This window comes from Haliotis asinina, chromosome 9 (assembly GCF_037392515.1).
Source record: "Haliotis asinina isolate JCU_RB_2024 chromosome 9, JCU_Hal_asi_v2, whole genome shotgun sequence".
Taxonomy (NCBI): domain Eukaryota; kingdom Metazoa; phylum Mollusca; class Gastropoda; order Lepetellida; family Haliotidae; genus Haliotis; species Haliotis asinina.
In genome coordinates this window covers 24,524,911-24,542,097 of record NC_090288.1, presented here as the reverse complement: position 1 = coordinate 24,542,097, position 17,187 = coordinate 24,524,911, and the positions used below count along the sequence as shown (strand labels likewise).

General features: G+C 37.8%; 3 protein-coding genes across 3 annotated transcripts in view; 1 reads left to right on the top strand and 2 right to left on the bottom strand.

The window, feature by feature from the left end:
• Positions 1 to 10,191, bottom strand: part of LOC137295913 (F-box/LRR-repeat protein 5-like) — a 58,786-nt gene extending 48,595 nt beyond the window's left edge. Inside the window, exon 1 of the mRNA XM_067827490.1 lies at positions 10,086 to 10,191. Coding sequence (XP_067683591.1) covers positions 10,086 to 10,172 — 87 coding nt within the window. The 5' untranslated portion in view covers positions 10,173 to 10,191. The remainder of the gene's footprint in view (positions 1 to 10,085) is intronic.
• A 44-nt stretch (positions 10,192 to 10,235) lies between these two features.
• Positions 10,236 to 12,144, top strand: LOC137295912 (protein SPMIP1-like). The gene has a single exon (XM_067827489.1). It carries the CDS (start codon positions 10,320 to 10,322, stop codon positions 10,890 to 10,892), a length of 573 nt encoding a protein of 190 aa, XP_067683590.1. The 5' UTR covers positions 10,236 to 10,319; the 3' UTR covers positions 10,893 to 12,144.
• A 3,178-nt stretch (positions 12,145 to 15,322) lies between these two features.
• The window catches only part of LOC137295791 (ciliary rootlet coiled-coil protein 2-like), a 205,512-nt gene continuing 203,647 nt past the window's right edge, over positions 15,323 to 17,187 (bottom strand). Inside the window, exon 48 of the mRNA XM_067827340.1 lies at positions 15,323 to 17,072. Coding sequence (XP_067683441.1) covers positions 16,974 to 17,072 — 99 coding nt within the window. The 3' untranslated portion in view covers positions 15,323 to 16,973. The remainder of the gene's footprint in view (positions 17,073 to 17,187) is intronic.

Here is a 17,187-nt window from a genome sequence, read left to right as displayed (position 1 = left end):
AACCTTACCACATTACTGCTTGACAACTGTTATGGGGTTCTACAGTCAATACAACATGTGCCAGATTTCTGTAGTCCATTTCTTCAGTTGCTGAGCTCAGTACACTGATGCTTTTAAAAGCACAGACTTTTCCAAATTTCAAAGGCATGTATCTTTTAATCCTCACACAGTCCTGTCTAAAGGATTGATATTTGAAATACAGAAAAGTGAAAAGGTATTTTTTCATACACATTATTTGTCAAGGTGCAATCCGTGTAAAATAGTGTTTCAACAACACAAATCACAACATACTCAGATGATATATCCAACATTGTTTCTTGTTTTCGCTCTTTTCATTATAACAAACTGAACGGTATACAATTTAATAGGAACATTCTTTCATCTTCTTGTCTAATACTGTTTACCTATGATCTAATTCTCTGTAAACTCGCACACTTTTTCAGGTGATTATAAATATCTTCTTAGAGTGCTTAACCAGTATCATTAGAATCTTTTTTGTCATTTCTCATTTTCACATCACTAAGACAAGTGTTTCTGCATGGCTGTGGAAGTCTGCCTGTATCCATATTGATAACAAGAAGTAAATGTATTCTTGTCTGGGATGATCACCCCAAGATACTAACGACTGTAATTTTCTGACAGTGAGCACACAGCTTACATGAAGATAATATCAATCTTATCTTATGTTCTTTTATACATGAGAATAAAATCACACCTAGGTAAACAAGAACAATAGGACCTTGAAGTCTAGGAACGATTGGACTAAACTAGAAATTGGTCCTTCCATTATCTTTATACCTTTCCAAGATGTAAACAGAATATTTCAGAACAGTAACATCTATTTGATAATATTACTTATATTAAGAAACACCTAAATCATCATAATTATCAACACTTAGTCTGACCAACTGATCTTGGACTGCAAAAACCACACTTTGAGCTGAGCTGAATGTTGGATAATGAATACAATAACAACTTAAAAGTACTTATAGAAGTCATCAGAGTCAGTAAACAATATACATCTTTTCATATGTTTTCACCATGTCAACAGAGTAAATGTATCACAATAATGACCATTTATCTCATGCCTTCTACCAATCAAATGAATATCCTATAACTGCTTTGGAGACAGAACCAGATATAATAGCACTTATGTCTAGCACAAAACATACAAGCAATTCCAACCAATTCGGCAAACACCCACAAAATTGTGTATGAGAGTTTTTGATGTATGGAGCAATTGTATATGATATATAAGTGTTCTCTGTTTGGAAGCTGTTTCAATTATTCATTTCAGGCAAGTCATAAGGGATAAGAAGTGTTTGAGTGCATCAATAGGAAGATAAAGTGAGTGCATATGCCCCAATATACATAATATAGACCATATATTGTCCAGCATGTCTCTAATTGTCCCCTTGAGTGATACATTTCTGTGGAAGGCATGAATCACAACGAATACTAGACCTGTACATCTATTTAAGATTAGCTGTTTTTTATGGCATATTTCTAAATATTAGTCTGTGTTATTCTAGACTTTTCCTGGTCTGCTATGTTTAAGATGTATAATTGTAGAATGGAAAAATGAATTACTTACTGAGTGATTAAAATACGGTGTGATATCTCATGCAGTTATGTCAATGTTCTTCAATAGTGTCTGTAATTAATATCTGTGTATACATATATCTAAAATATTAAGAACATGGTTTGCTTGTTCTCATAGCAGAAATATATTCACAGGGCTTTGTTTACACCCAATGTCACACACACATTATGTAAATTATTCTTGTGTTTTATATATAAAGTGATTATGTTCTATACATAGGTTCAACAGGTTTAATGTTTAATGTGTTAAAACATTCATCATGATGTGTGTTGGAAATGCAATGTGTAATGCAATGATTGTATACATTTATTTACATTTAGTGATTAACACTAAATGTGGTTATGAAAACCATTCTCCCCCGGCTTTCGCATTTACTTCCATGTTGTCATGTTTACTTCCGCATTCTGTTATATGCTGCCAAATCACGTTGCTTGGTTACCAATGACGTCATATATTATACGCGTGCCATTTACGGCACTTTCTGAATGTCATTCACGCCGGCATCATCATACGGTAAACATCATCCTGTTAAATCAACCTGTTCTTCATCTCATCATGCCCATGCAAAGAAAGACTGTAATCAATCACCAACTAGTGAGGACGGGGAAGGGTAGCAAGCAGCCCAAGAAGACGCCAAGTCTTGCTGTGACTTCAAGCAATAATGATTCGGAGAACTGCATGCTTTTCAATAATTATCTTAATCCATCGCTCCCCCATCTGATGATTGTATACATTTATATATGTTTATCCTAAAACTTATTCCCTAAACATGTGTTTTGGCTGTCTGTTTACATGACAACAGCACTTATCTGGTCAATATATGTGCCCTTCACAGCTTCCTGGGGACATGCGTAACTTGAATCTAAGCATGGTTGTGTTATATATGAAATCAGATGCATTTTTCATTTCTAGACTATCAAATCATACATCCAAATTTGTTCCCATGAAAATACAAAATATAAAGTTTTAAAAAAATAACTTTTATAACAAGATGCACCTGGGTTTTCGAGGTTACAAAAATTGTTATGTTTCTGAAATACCCAGGTTAAGAATAACTTTGAAATGACCGTCGATCCCGCATCTTGTGATTGGTCAACGTTATCAGTCATTCCAAATTTTCATTTCAATTATTATTACCTCGAATTAATGCTTAGAATGTTACTAAACAGAGTTTTTCCGGATTGTCTAGCCACATGTCAAAAATTGCTTGAAGGCAGAAGGCTTTCACATTTCTTTAGGGGTAATCTGTAGGGGATGCTTCTATAAGAAAACATGATGATGATGATAAATCATTGCAGTTCATCTCAGGAAAAAATCGAATTTTTCATAGCACAGACTCCAAATTACTTGCAAGAAAATCTGGACTGAGCAAACTTTTCAATTTTAATGCCAACTGACTCACAGAATTCAGATGACTTTGTTTTGATGAGAAAAATACCTTGATATAGTGCAGAATTTGTGAATTTGCTGGAAAATGAAATAGATTCACATAGAGTTGTGATAACTTGAAAAAATCAGCACTGAGAGAACATCTTGATAGTGATGTACATCAATATGCTATATTTAAAACTTATCAGCAAAATGTTATGGCCATCTGATACGGACAAGATTAAAAAAGATTTTCAAAGACACAATCTGAATCTAGGCATAATAATATTGCTGAATGTGAACTCTACATGTCAAGCCCTTCAACAACTGAGAGTATTTCGATGAAAATCTACAAGGAAAGGGCAGAGGTGTTAAAATGACTTTAAATGCAGACGCCACTTCCACTCAAGCATTTCGCAACATGAGCAGTGGTTCTATTGATGAACTTGTTGTCTCTTTGCATGATAGATTTCAGAAGATTCCATGCACATGCTGGCCTTTCCAGATAAAGTCGTAAACCCATTTGCTACCCTAATCTAGAAGACAACTTGCCTGAATATGCTCAGGATTCCCTAGGGCCCCCGGCCCTGTGACTGGACAAGGCGACAGTGACATCACACTATCAATCAGTTGCACAAAGAAAAAAACTTTGGTCATTTCCAAACTACAGTCACAGGTCTTGGCACAACTTCGATGAAGCAGAACTTTAGGGCAATTATTACTGATTTTGCAGATGAGTATGTCTTATTTTGAATTTGTTAGTAAGCTGGTACTTTCAGAATGATAACAGGATATGACTGGCAAATTTCATTCAAGGCAGGAAAAACTTTAGGTCACAGGCAGAGTGTCTTAAAAATAATTGGTCTCTGAAGACTGATTGTGGGCTTCCTATTTTCATTTATAAAGTTTCTTGTTCACCTCCAATTGGGTGGTTTCACGTTACTTTTTAACTCGCTGTGCACATGTGCACAGCCTGTAAATATAGATATTGGCCAGTTGGTCATGTGTGTATCGATACTGTATATACACTCTAAATAAAAGCTTTTATGGAGATTATTTACGTTTGAACACTATTCACAGGTGAGTACATACATCCATTTGCCCATGCTTTTCAATACTCGATGTCCAATTTTGGCAGCAAGTGCATGAAAAATCCTGTTTTTGTTAGTTGTGAGAAGGGAATGCACAGGAAGAAACCGAAGAATGATACAATAGTTTTGAGAGAGCACAATACAACAAATAGGGCAACAGACAACGCTGAAGGTAATGAGGGATCGAAAACTATTTCAGTTACAATACTTACTCCTAATATCATGAGTTCTTTCAATTTTCCCATACTAGCCAAACATAAGGGGTGAGGGTCATCTGCTTTCAAATTGAGCCCACACACCCGAGTTTCCATGCCTAAGCATTTTAAATGCAGTATGTGACATATTCAATAAGTTCTCTAGACAAGAGCAAAATGGGTTGCTATGGGTGACACTCATATTTATAGATGTTATGACATCATGTAGTGCACGACGTCACCTGCCACGGAAGAGTGGTGTCCTGCCCTGGACGCAACATAGCCTAAAGCTAGTCCCATATGGCTGGGAATATCTTTTTGTTTGTTTCCCAGTTCAGGATAACAAATTTCGTGTATTTTGTGAGTTTGGCTTGTCTGGTCAAATTGAAAAGAACTCTACACATTACTTGGACTTTATCCATGTTGTAACGTCGCGGAATCAATATTCGCGCACATAACACGTTTCAGCACGGTATGCAGGATTAACAAGGCACATGAAAATAAACAATTATACAAACTTCCATCACTGTAAAATGTTTATGAAAACGTAAGTTCATAGCTGGAAGAAGCAATTATCTGGATGATAGTATGTAGGTCAGTTGTGAGCTATGTCATCAATATTTGTGATAGCTGATGACAGGACAATCAGTACTGAGCACAGTTTATGCTAACAGCTGATAATGATGTAATGTCTGATGTTTATGTCTCGCAGTACTGATAACAAGGTTTTGGCAAGGTAATGTTCAGAATCTGTCCACTTTAGGCTATTTTCATGCAAAAATGCTGTAAAACGTTCCAGTAATCTCAGAAAAAATGCATTCAGAGTTGTAAAGGTTCCATTAATCCTAAATGAAAAGTTCACAACATGAAAAGTTCACAACATGAGAAAATGACGAGAAAGTTGAATGTTGCCAGTATTTACTAGTGAACAATGACAGTTTCATTCCTCATTCTGCAAGGATGGCAAATCATGGCATGGACAGTAAACAATATCCTTTCTTGAAAGTCTTGTAACTGCACAACAGTACTTGAGGTGAGTCCAGTGGTCACATCCTCTATACATACATTGTCCCCATGAAGCGAAATAGATGGAATCAGAATGTACTTTTTCCAAAGGCAGAAATCTGTGACAAACACAGCATTTCTCATCCTCTGTCATCTCGTCAGATGAACTATCAGAAACTGTGGTACGTTTCACTGGATGAGCAGCTTTTGTCTTTTTGATGTTGGAAGGTCCAGGCTGTTGGAGGCCAGATGATGAAGCTGTTGCTTTTTTCTTGGGTTTAGATGAAGCTGTACCAGTGACCAGAATGTTATGTTGTACAATTTTCAGATGTAGATGTACAACAAAGTACTTCTAGAGCTCCTGGACAAACATGCCCCAGAGAAAGTCAAGCAGATCCCTTACAGACCTGAAGCCACCTGGCTTTACAGTTCAGATGCCAAGGAAGCCAAGTCAGCGAGACGAGTGGCTGACAGGAGATGGAGAAAGTCATGTCTGGAAGTACACTGTCAGATGTACTGTAAAGCCAAAAACAGGGTTAGCATTGTCATCAAAGAAGCTAAACAGAAGTTCATGAACTCTAAAATCATTGACAGCAAATCTAACTCTAACGCCTTGTACAAGCTGATGTTTAACTTGATGGGAAAGTCTTTGGATAATCCCTTACCTGATATCGGGACCACCAAAGAAATTGCTCAATCCTTTGCAATTTACTTTCAGGAAAAACTCCAAAATATCAGAAGCATATTCCATGGCAGCCAACTATCAACCGCTGTAACACCAACGACTTCTTTAGGATGTGACAATGTGTTTGATGAAAAGCCTTCTTTGAATGTTTTCCCCCCATTCACAGTCACAGAAACACGTAAACTTCTTACCAAGTCAAAAACAACCAGCTGTGTCCTCAACCCAATTCCAGCTAACGTTGTATTGGGTTGTATTGATATCCTCCTCCCCACTATGACATCAATTATCAACTGCTGTCTGTAAGAAGGTACTATGCCACTTTCTCTGAAAAATGCCATTGTGAAGACACTCCTCAAGAAGCCTGACCTTGACACAGAGAATCTCAAAAACTACAGACCAGTTTCGAACCTTCCATTCCTCTCCAAGCTCATCGAATGAGCTGTTGCAGAACGTCTGTCACAGCACTTGTCCCAGTACAACTTGTATGATCCACTTCAATCAGCGTATCACCCCGACATAGCACTGAAACAGCACTCCTCAAAGTCGTCAATGACCTGAGAAGTGCAATCAACTCAGGCAATGTTGCTCTGCTTGTTCTCCTGGATTTGAGCGCGGCTTTTGACACCATCAATCACGAGAGACTGCTGTAGCGACTCCAGGATGATTTTGGTATCCAAGGAATTGGTTCAGCTCCTATCTGTCTAAAAGATCACAATGTGTGTACATAGATGGACACTTCTCAGAGTCAGTACACCTAGACTGCGGTGTCCCTCAAGGTTCAGTATTGGGTCCGATATTATTAACCCTATATAGAAAGGAATTGGGTAAAGTCATTGACCAGCACATGCTGCCAAGACACCTGTATGCTGATGATAGGCAGCTCATGAAAATGTTTGGACCAACACCATCCACAGCTGAAGCAGCTTCTGTTCATGTTACCACGTGCTGTACACAAATAAAGAGCTGGATGAACATCAATAAACTCAAGCTGAATAACGACAAGACAGAGTGTATGCTAACAGGCCCACCTGCAAGATGCATCCAGTCTGCTCTCACCACAGTTCAGATTGGAAACTCAAGCACTGGCGTCACACGGTCTGTGAAGAACTAGGGTGTTGTTTTGGATTCAGAACTGTCCATGAACCAACATGTTAGCCACACCTCCAGAGTCTGCTCTTTCCAGTTGAGGAATATCAGCAATATCCGAAAGTACCTCACCAAGGAATCTCTTATCATCCTGATTCTCTCCCTTGCAACATCTGGGACTGATTACTGAAACAGTCTCCTCACAGGTGCACTCAATTCTATCACTAACAAGATCCTGCACATTCAGAATAGAGCCGCTCGGATAGTCTCCAGCTGCAGGAAGTACGATCACATCACCCCCATCCTACATGACCTACACTGGCTGCCCATCCGACAGAGAATTCATCTATAAGATCCTGTGTCATGTGTATCGATGCCATGTGTATCGATCTGTGTGATTTGATCACAGAGTACAAACCAGGTCGATCTCTGCATTCAGAAAACAAGCTCTTGTTAACAGTTCTATCTGTGAAATCTGTGAACAATGGACAACGTTCCTTTGCTTTTAATGCAGCAAAGGAATGGAACAAACTCCCACACTATCTCAGACAGTCATTAACTCTTGCATCCTTCCAATCTCAGCTAAAAATCTACCTATTCAAAAAAGCTTTACCAGAATGACTCTATACCGACGCATATGTGTGCTTAGAGCATGCACTGAGCATGGATTAATGTGCTATATATAAATACACTATTATTATAAAGTGCCTTGCCATATGCTTTAAATACGAGATCGAAAACAGAATATCGATCAATACCAGTGCAAGCATTAGATCGCATAAATTTGTGACATTCGTTGTTGTAGATCCTTTCAAATGGGTCAAAGCATCCTAAATCAAGTGGCTGCAGAACATGACTTGTGTGTGCAGGTAGGATGAACAGAATAATACTGTGTTCTTTGGCCCAGTCAATAAGAGGAAGAGAAATATGGGACTTGTGACCTTCATACAGGATCAGTATCTTCTTGTTTGAATCTCTGCCTTGTACAAACTTGGCAAAATGATGTTTAAGGTAGTACCGGAAGACCTCAGTATTGGACCAGCCAGACTCTGTTACAGTTCCATCAGCTCCTGAAGTGCAATCTTTGAGTAGTTCTGCCCTCATCCTCTTGCCGAGAAATACAAAGTATGGTGGAATTTGGTTGCCAAGAGCATTGCCACATCCAATAACAGTAACATTAGAACCCTTGCCATATACTACAACTGATGTTGTTGCAGCAGCTTCTAAAGAAGCTACAATGGATGGAGGCAAATGGTTTTGTTTCAGTCACTTGTAGATTCTCTCTGGTGAATTAAAGAGGTCATATTTACTGAGAATTTTCTGGATGTGATGTGGCCTTTGCCCGCTGTAGCTCCAAACTCCTTGGCTTGCACACCTTCAGTTCAGGCCATCTCTTCATGAAGTTGTAGAACCACATCAAAGTGAGAGGATGGTCTTCATCACGCTTACCAAGTGCTACAGCGTAAGTACTTGCCATGTCCACCACTTCTGCTCTGCTGTAACCATAACCTGAAGCAACCATAACCTTCAGATGTTCAACAAGACCCAATTCCACTTCTTGGTTGAGCAGCGGCGGTATACCGGACTTGACAACTTCAGGGTTCACATAACCTCTGACTCTGTCACGCAATGTTGCCTCAGGAATACCATATTTTCCTGCTGCTCCATGGACAGAAGCACCACCTTCAACAACTGAAATATAGGCATTTGTCATTGCTGTTGGTCAGTAAGGCCTGTATTGCCCTCCAAGCCTTGAATGCAAGTCAGGACTTGTGAACATATTCTGAAATAGAAATAGAATGTATTGATGATTTATTTTATTTTCAAAAAATATGTTCGCAAATATAAAAAAAATCTTATTGATTTTTAACAAAATTTAACCCCCACCAAAAATCACCATCATTGGTTTGTCAATTAATTACTTAAACAATTTCCTTTGATCCTACAAAGTCATTATAATTGATACGCACTGGTAACCTTTGTTGAAATTTTGCTCCTACAATATAAAGAATATGTCTGAATTGGGCTTCCATAGTTTTTTTCCCTGGCAAGACCCCACCTACCAGGGTCATGACCTTCTAGCATCAGTAGTTACTTATGCAGACGACCAGTAGAGAGATGCTGTCATGAATGAAAACTATTTTCTAGGGCTCATTTTCGTCCCAATGTTTTTGGAATTAGTACAGAAGCATAAAAATATGTATGCTAGAAAACTTTTCATACGAAACTCACCTTGGACCCATTTGATTTCCAAATCGTGACGGCAGAGACGAGTCAATGACTTCTTGTTTATAAACATGAAATCTGACGTCATGGTTATATGTGTACCGACCACGTGAACCCCGAAATGATAGATGCGCGAAATAGATGTCCGTGAATTTACATTACGGCAGGATATGTAACAAGCGTATTATAATGTGCATCTATGGATCCTTAAGACCAACTTAATGGTGTGGGATGTCTGTAATTCAATGCTTAAGATATATTGTTGTAGTCACATATACAAACACAGTTCAAATCCATACACACTGCAAGTCCAAGGGACTGTGTTAGTGTAGTCCCAAAGGACATCTGTTGTGAGTTAACTGATGAAGGAGTACTGCAGACAAGTAGACATGCCTACAGAAACAGATCATAGAAATCTGGTGCTTATCAGCTCAATATCAATGAAACCTGAAGTGAACGGGTTAGCAGACTTATCTATTCAGCTTTCAGGCAAATCAATGTTGTGACGGATTGGTGTGTGTGATCTGGCAGTATTTTTAGATACGAAAGGTCTAAGCCAAACACGGGGCCTTTTTTAAAATCTAAAGATATATGAAGAGGGTAATAAGTCCCACAATCTGAATAGGATTTTTGAGGGTTGTGTTCTAATCAGCGGTGCAGGGTCATGTCTTTGCAGGAAAGAACAGGATCAAGTCTCTCGGAAAGGGTTTGGAAAGCGAAAACCGAAGGACTGTCAAGATAAGCTCATACCATGCTTGACTGGGCCTGTGGTGTCAAGTGGCAACAGTATTACTGTTAATATAATAAGAAATGGACTTAAACACTACCATATCTAAATACTTGTGAACCAGTTGTTTCATGCGTGAGTGGGGAACTGTAAAGACATCAACTTCCTCTGGCCACTCAGGCGCCATTTTGTCCCAAACGGGAGTTAAGTGTGTTCTCGCGAGATTGTGACGTAGTGCTACCACGGCAACAGACAACGCTGAAGGTAACGAGGGATCGAAAACTATAACTATTAGCAAGCAGATCCGCAGTACACAACAGCCAAAGTATCAAAGATGGCTGGCAGGAACCATGATTTTTCGACTCGGCAGCAGAACTTTTTAACTGAGTCCTACAACAAGGAAAGAGATGCACGCCTGAAATGGTATTTCAAGAGTGTTAAGTCAGAATCGAAGAAGCCCAAACAGTTCGATGTTTTCAGACGTAAAATCGAAGAAGGGTCCAAACCATCCGAGGCATTACTGCAGAGGCTGCCAACAATTGTAGGTGAGACTCGATATAATAAGAGGAAGGCTGATCTAGTGGACATGATGGCAGATCGTGCAACCACCTCCTTGAACTCTGGATCAGAAATGAGACCAGTTACACCCAAAACAAAATCAGGCCTGTATGATGGGTTTACAAAGGAAGGAAGGGGTCGGTACCAGTACTTGGAGAAGAGATATAAGAAGATTCCTGAACAAAAGTACGACTTTCCTATTCTCAGCTCATGGGAATACGGATGGAGACTTGGAGATGTGATAAAGAAAGAGGAAATTAAGAAACCAGCCCATGGTCGCACAAAAATTGTTGCAGATACATTTTACACAAGGAATGGAATTTCCAGAGATACCTCGCTGAAAGCTTAGATATCAAAATTATACACTTGGGAGATTAAGCATCTCATGTGTTTATTTGTTCACTCAGATGGTAATATTTTGCTCAGTGAAATCATATATCTTTGGAATCAGATTCTTCCAAGGTGATTGGATTTCTTGGATGGACATAACACAATCAATATTGTTAATGTTTTATTTCATCACAGAAATATTTCTGAATTATCCATGTTTTGAACCCCATGATGAATCAACTTTCATCAAAGTTATAGTGAAAATGTGTTTTATTTTTAGTTAATTCGATGTGAGTTTTTCATGAACATAATGAGAAGTGTGTACATAAACTACTGAATATACTAATTTGTACAACTGCAGAACAGTGTTTCATCTGTCCTATTCACAGATGTCCTCTTGTGTATGCTGTCTTCTTTGTTATTCAAGTATTCAATGTCACTGTAAGGTATCACTGTTTGATATGGAATTGATAAATGGACATAGTTGTACAGGCAGCCAATTTGTGTTGCAGTAGGAAGGTTTGTGGCTTGTGACAAAGATGAAAATTCGGAAAATTCTGCTTTGTCACTATGATGCCGGTGCAGTGTTTTTTGTGTTTGCCACATTTTCAGATTACCTGTAATGACAGTATTGCTAAAATCTTTTGTTCTGATAATCGTCATAGAACACTGTGAAATTTACTAAATTTACATTTCCATGTACTAGGACTGCAGTAGCAACTATGATTGTGTTGGGAGGTTGTTTTTGAACTAGTATAGTGGGATTTCTCTTGTTTGCTCAAAATGTGTATCTGTATGTAACTAGTTTGCAATAGGTTGCTGTAAAACTAAAAACTCAAAGAATCTGTGATTACAGAGAGTGATAATGTTCTATTTATGGTGTGTTATCAACCCTTCATAATTTTATGTACATATATTTTTGACAAGGTTATTTGATGAGATCTGACTGACATAGAACTGACTGGTTGTCAGACAACTTCTGCACAACTATTCAGATCGATATATTTTTTCACCTCTATATTGATTATAATGGTGCACAATTTAGTATGATGTTATATTTTGTACATCAAGGTATTGCTTGACATTTCAAGCCTTTTTTGCTCACTGGAGAAGGTGCTTCTTGTTGCACGTAAATCATGTGTGACAAAGGTACCTGGCCTGTCTTTATTTTATGTTTGTATGAGATGATCTGATATACACTATTGCACAAGATTAGTTAAGCCTACAATTTTAAGAAAACAGTGAACAAGAATTGTAAATAAACAAATGTACTAGCTTGCTTTCTTTATGTGTCTTTTTTACCTCCCTTAAAGGCCAAACCAATTTTATTTCTTGCTTCACAGGTTTTTATAAGTTTACATTTTTGGGCAATAAAAACATCAGAATTTTATTTTGTGAGAGGGGGAAATAATTATTATTGTTTGTTTTTTCTTATTCCTCATAAAATATGAACAGCAGATACATAAAACAGGAAATAAAATTGGTCTCACCTAACCTAACATTTGGAAATAGAAACGTAAAGACAACACTTTCAGACAGCAACAAGAGTAGCTGATTATTAGTATTTTTATTTATAGACAGACACCATTTAACTCAAGTATTGCTGTGTGCAGCATTAAACAGCAAACAAACGGTACTGTTTTGTTTGAATATTCCTGATGAAACAGAAGTTGTCAGGATCACATGGTTTAGAGGATGCCACCAAAGAACAAACAAGCTTATTGGGGCTGAGTTGTTTGTAGGGGATTGATGTTTGTGAACAGGTGAACAAAATCCCTCTATGTTCGTGTCAACAAATGATGACAACTGAATTAAGAAATATGATAGGAGCTAAGATAAAAAGGCGATTAATGTTTCACGGTAACAATTTAATGAAACTGGTCAGTCTTGCTTCGTCCACCATAACAGACACAGGGACTGGGAAGAATTTTTTCAACCTAAACAGTGGGACATAAGGAAGGGTAGGGACCCATCAAACACCATTATTTGTAAATATCCTATGCAATTCTTGTCGGATTGTAGATTCCAAGCAGTGTAAGCCCTTTTGGATTTTCTAATACAGTCGATGGTATCTTGACTAATCCAATTTCATCCAATTTCTGTGTTTCTTACCTTGATATTTAATCACAATATTGTAAAAATATTATGTCTATTACCTATTGATTAAAACCACACATTTGATTTATTTGAATCTGTAAACAAAACAACCCATCCTCTTGCTAGAAATATTTGAAAATCTACTTAAACAATAAATATATTTACACAAACAGGTCTGTGCAGTTTTTAACTTTAGTTCCCAGCAAATGTTTATATGTATTTCTTATGGAACAATGAAGTTCCATTTTCCATTTGTATCCTCGAAACTGTGATTACTACTCATTTGCTGTAACTCGTGTTTCATGTTACACTTGTTTATTTGTCATTCACTTGACAGTTAGCTAATGAAATTATAACAGGTATAATTAGTGGTAACAACACTCAGATTACCAGAGAAATGTAAATACTCAACATCACATAACGTCTGATGTGGCAAATGTATTCCATGTGACCTAATATGTGCAGTAATAGGGATAATCAATTAAGTTATTTAAACAAACATTGATCAAAGGATCAGTCAATAACACACAGAGTAGTATTTATGGTGATGGTCCTATTACAGCCCAATGGTCCTATCACAGGCATGCCATAGGGTTAATTCCATCCATTCCTACAGGGTGTGGAATTAGATGCAAAATAATGGCAGAATGAAAATTTGTTTACCATGTGGCATACCAAGGGTTCTATTACAGGATACCCTAACGATTTATTTTCGTTTAATTCCACTCTCAGCACCCAGTGAAACCGATGATTTTCAAGCAGGAAGACATCATTCAATATCCAGACCAGCTCACCAGCCTAGGCCCATAAAATTTGCTGTGTGACTTTCAGCCATCCTGACAGTATGATGGTAGAGCATTGGCCTGGGAATCCAGCGAGTGGGGTTTGAGTCAAGCTAGCATCAGAAACTTTTGTGGTGTCACCTTGGCACCTAAATCCTTCACAAAACTGACAGATGAGCCAGCTTTTGACCTTGATACATTCTCTGTAGAGAGTTGATTTTTGCCTCACTTCTCAATTTCATTTCCTTCATAGACTTGTTAACTAAGGCTTGCATCTCCATTTTGAAAGAGGTAAACAATTGGACAATAGCCGCCATATCCAGATGAGAATCCAATGTTGAGCTAGGCCTATACTTCGATTTAGATTCCAATCTTTGATAAGATGAGGAAGTACAGGGGTGGATTGCTCAGGTCGACTAGCCTCAGTACATGGGGAACTCTTACATTTCTTAGACTGAGACCTAGACCTAGTTGCGTCCATGTTAAGCCACAGAATTTCTGACAAATTGGAGTATAACAAACAATGATCTACGAGGGTGCACAAAGTCCACGCACAATGTACTAAGCAAAAGGAGTGAGGGTCTAGATCGGACATAAATTTCTGAAACTGAACACATTTACTTTCACCATAGCTGAAGTGAAACTGAGGGGAAAAATGCAGGAAAAATGTAACAAAATGGACAATAATTTGTAACAAATACAATTATCACAAGGACCAACCTCAACACCACTAACCAACAACAGATGGATCAGTGTTGAAGATGGTTGATAGAAGAAATTTTCACTTAAATCTAGAGTATGTGTGTCCTGTTGACCATATGAAAAGATTGTGAGGTTTTTCAAGCAACAATGGTGTGATGTCACAGGGAGGTAACTCTATCAGTTAGGAATGAGGCATGCCATTAAGGATAACTATGACTTCATGTTAAAATTTTCATTTCATTTTCGGTATGTGTATGTGGAACCACAGAATTAATGAAACCATAACCAGAGAGCATGTTTAAGCTATAATTATAAAATGTTACATTCCTGCATTTTCACAGATGGCTTAAAAGAATGGGCCATTCAAATTGGCCTAAGCAAGGATGAGTTGTGTTCTCATACAAGTTGTGATGACACCCAATACCATTACACTTCCACCCCAGCTGAGCAATGCAAATGTTGCGAGCATGTTCTCCAGGATGCTTGTGGACGTAACCCCTCCATGGTCTTGTCATGGCCCCAGTCTTGTCCTCTGTACCTGCTGTCCACACTAAGCTGAGAGTGCATGATGGTGACATAGAAACAAAACTGGCTGTATTGCTGAATGTCGAAGGCAGTTGTTGAAGGCAAATTACACAAGAATATTTTTATTAGCACTTGAAATAACAAATTCTTTTTCATTCAGCTTCGCAATTGTGTTGTTTCCTTGGCACTGCTGCATCATCAAAAGGCTTTGAGGTGGATGTCTCAAGGACATTTCTACATTTGATGTACTGTTGACTAAAATGATGTCACTGGAATTCTAATTTTGTCATCTGAAAAAACTGCATGTTTCTGTGTTTCCTATGGAAAGAAGACAACAATTATATGAATATAAAATTTTATTAATGCTGATAAAAACACCTTTTACCACATACAATATTCCATGCAATACTGACACAAGTGGAATTCTTCTCTTAAGTTAATGCCTGTGTATGACATGACCCTGGCATCTATTGTCAGTAGGTTGACAGATGTAGCATGTGACATGGAGATGCTCATCGAGATTAACTAGACTGACAGTATGAGGACACACACCATCATTACAAGCTTCATCAACATGGAGTACATACTTCATCATGTACACTAGCATGATTTGTTGTGTTATCTTATCAAATATCATGTTGTCATTAAGTTGTATGTTCATGAGTGCTACAGGCTCTAATGCCAACATGTGGGGGCCACAAGATGAGATTTATCACTTGACAAGAAGTGGACTGATTTCACCAACTAATTATATTTAGTGAGTGAGGCAGACTGAAATGAACCCCCACATAAAGATGTCACTTTAATCAAGGGTAATACTGATTATACTTTTCAATTAAATATAGTATCTCATGGCTCAATACCTAATAAAAAAAAACATGATTGTTCATGAAACATTGTTAACATATTTGAGTTAATACAATATTAATACATCATAACGATATCTGAAACAATGAAATGACTCACCACAAGGAAAATCAAGTAGTTAAGGCATGAGTTTTTAAGAAAGTGATATCTTGCAGCCCTAACTTCAGAGCCGTGATATTAAATTGAACAGATTCCTGTAAACCCTTGTTTCTCAGGAAATGAACAAAATCATGTAAAGTGATTATGGACCCCACCTTCAACAAACGAAGTCAGCTGGAAAACACTTTCATGTTTCATCCTGCAACTAACATTGTGCTTAGACTTACCTGCATGACAACAGATCACAATATGTTAAATAAGACAAACTTTTGCTGACAAATTTTAAAGAAAAAGAACAATACTTGGAAATATTGATCTATTACTGACTTTCTGCTACCAGGATGTTTTCAAAAAGAGTTGTAAACTAACAAAGGAAAAGGTTTAACTTGAAACATACATAAATTCAGTCTTAGAAAATGAAGATATGGTTGAAAATAATTAGTTGGTTAACAGTAGTTCATTGCTAGATTGATGTACACCTGCACTGGGGAATTCCTGTTTACCATTAGTGATCAACACTTGGAAACTATTCATCACTGAGGCAGGTGAATGCATGAAGGATTACTAACTGACAGCAACATTTAACAAAGCAATGACATGCCAACCTTACTTCACAATATAGATAAAGTAACTTGTTTTGAAAGGTTAACCTAGACACATATTTTGTTTCTGAAGTACATACTTTCATCCACATCCTTCAGTATACTTGTCCTGTATACACCATGTCACTGGGTACATTTAGCAACATTCCCTACACCAGAAAGAACTGCAAATGTTTGTATGCAAACAGTAATCTTGCATCAATACACCATCACCTATCAGGTATGTTTACAGTAAACCTGCTACTCCGGTCATCAAGTAACATCATACACCGAAAAAATGTAATGTAAAAGTGTGGAAACTGCAATAATACATGATGAAAATAGGTTTAAAATATATCCCACTAAGGGAACTTTGTACATAAGGCATGTCACAGACTGACTGGTCTCTCTTTTTCTGTCACATAAAGGCCAAACAGGTACATGGCATTACTGTGCCTGGTCACTGCCTTTCTTTCGACGCTGCTGTCTCCGAGCCTTCAGCTGCTCAAACCTGGCCTCCTCACCCAGAAGCACACTGCCTGATGCCTGAGAGAGCAAAGAACACCACTATTAGAGCAGGATAAACTCACCCATTGTACTCCGAATTTCTGGAAAACAACATATGATGACATCATCTTTGCTCATGAGGAAGTGTAAAGTT

Coding starts and splice junctions, on each gene's coding strand:
- LOC137295912 (XM_067827489.1), top strand. CDS start 10,320: ATGGCTGGCAGGAACCATGATTTTTCGACTCGGCAGCAGAACTTTTTA.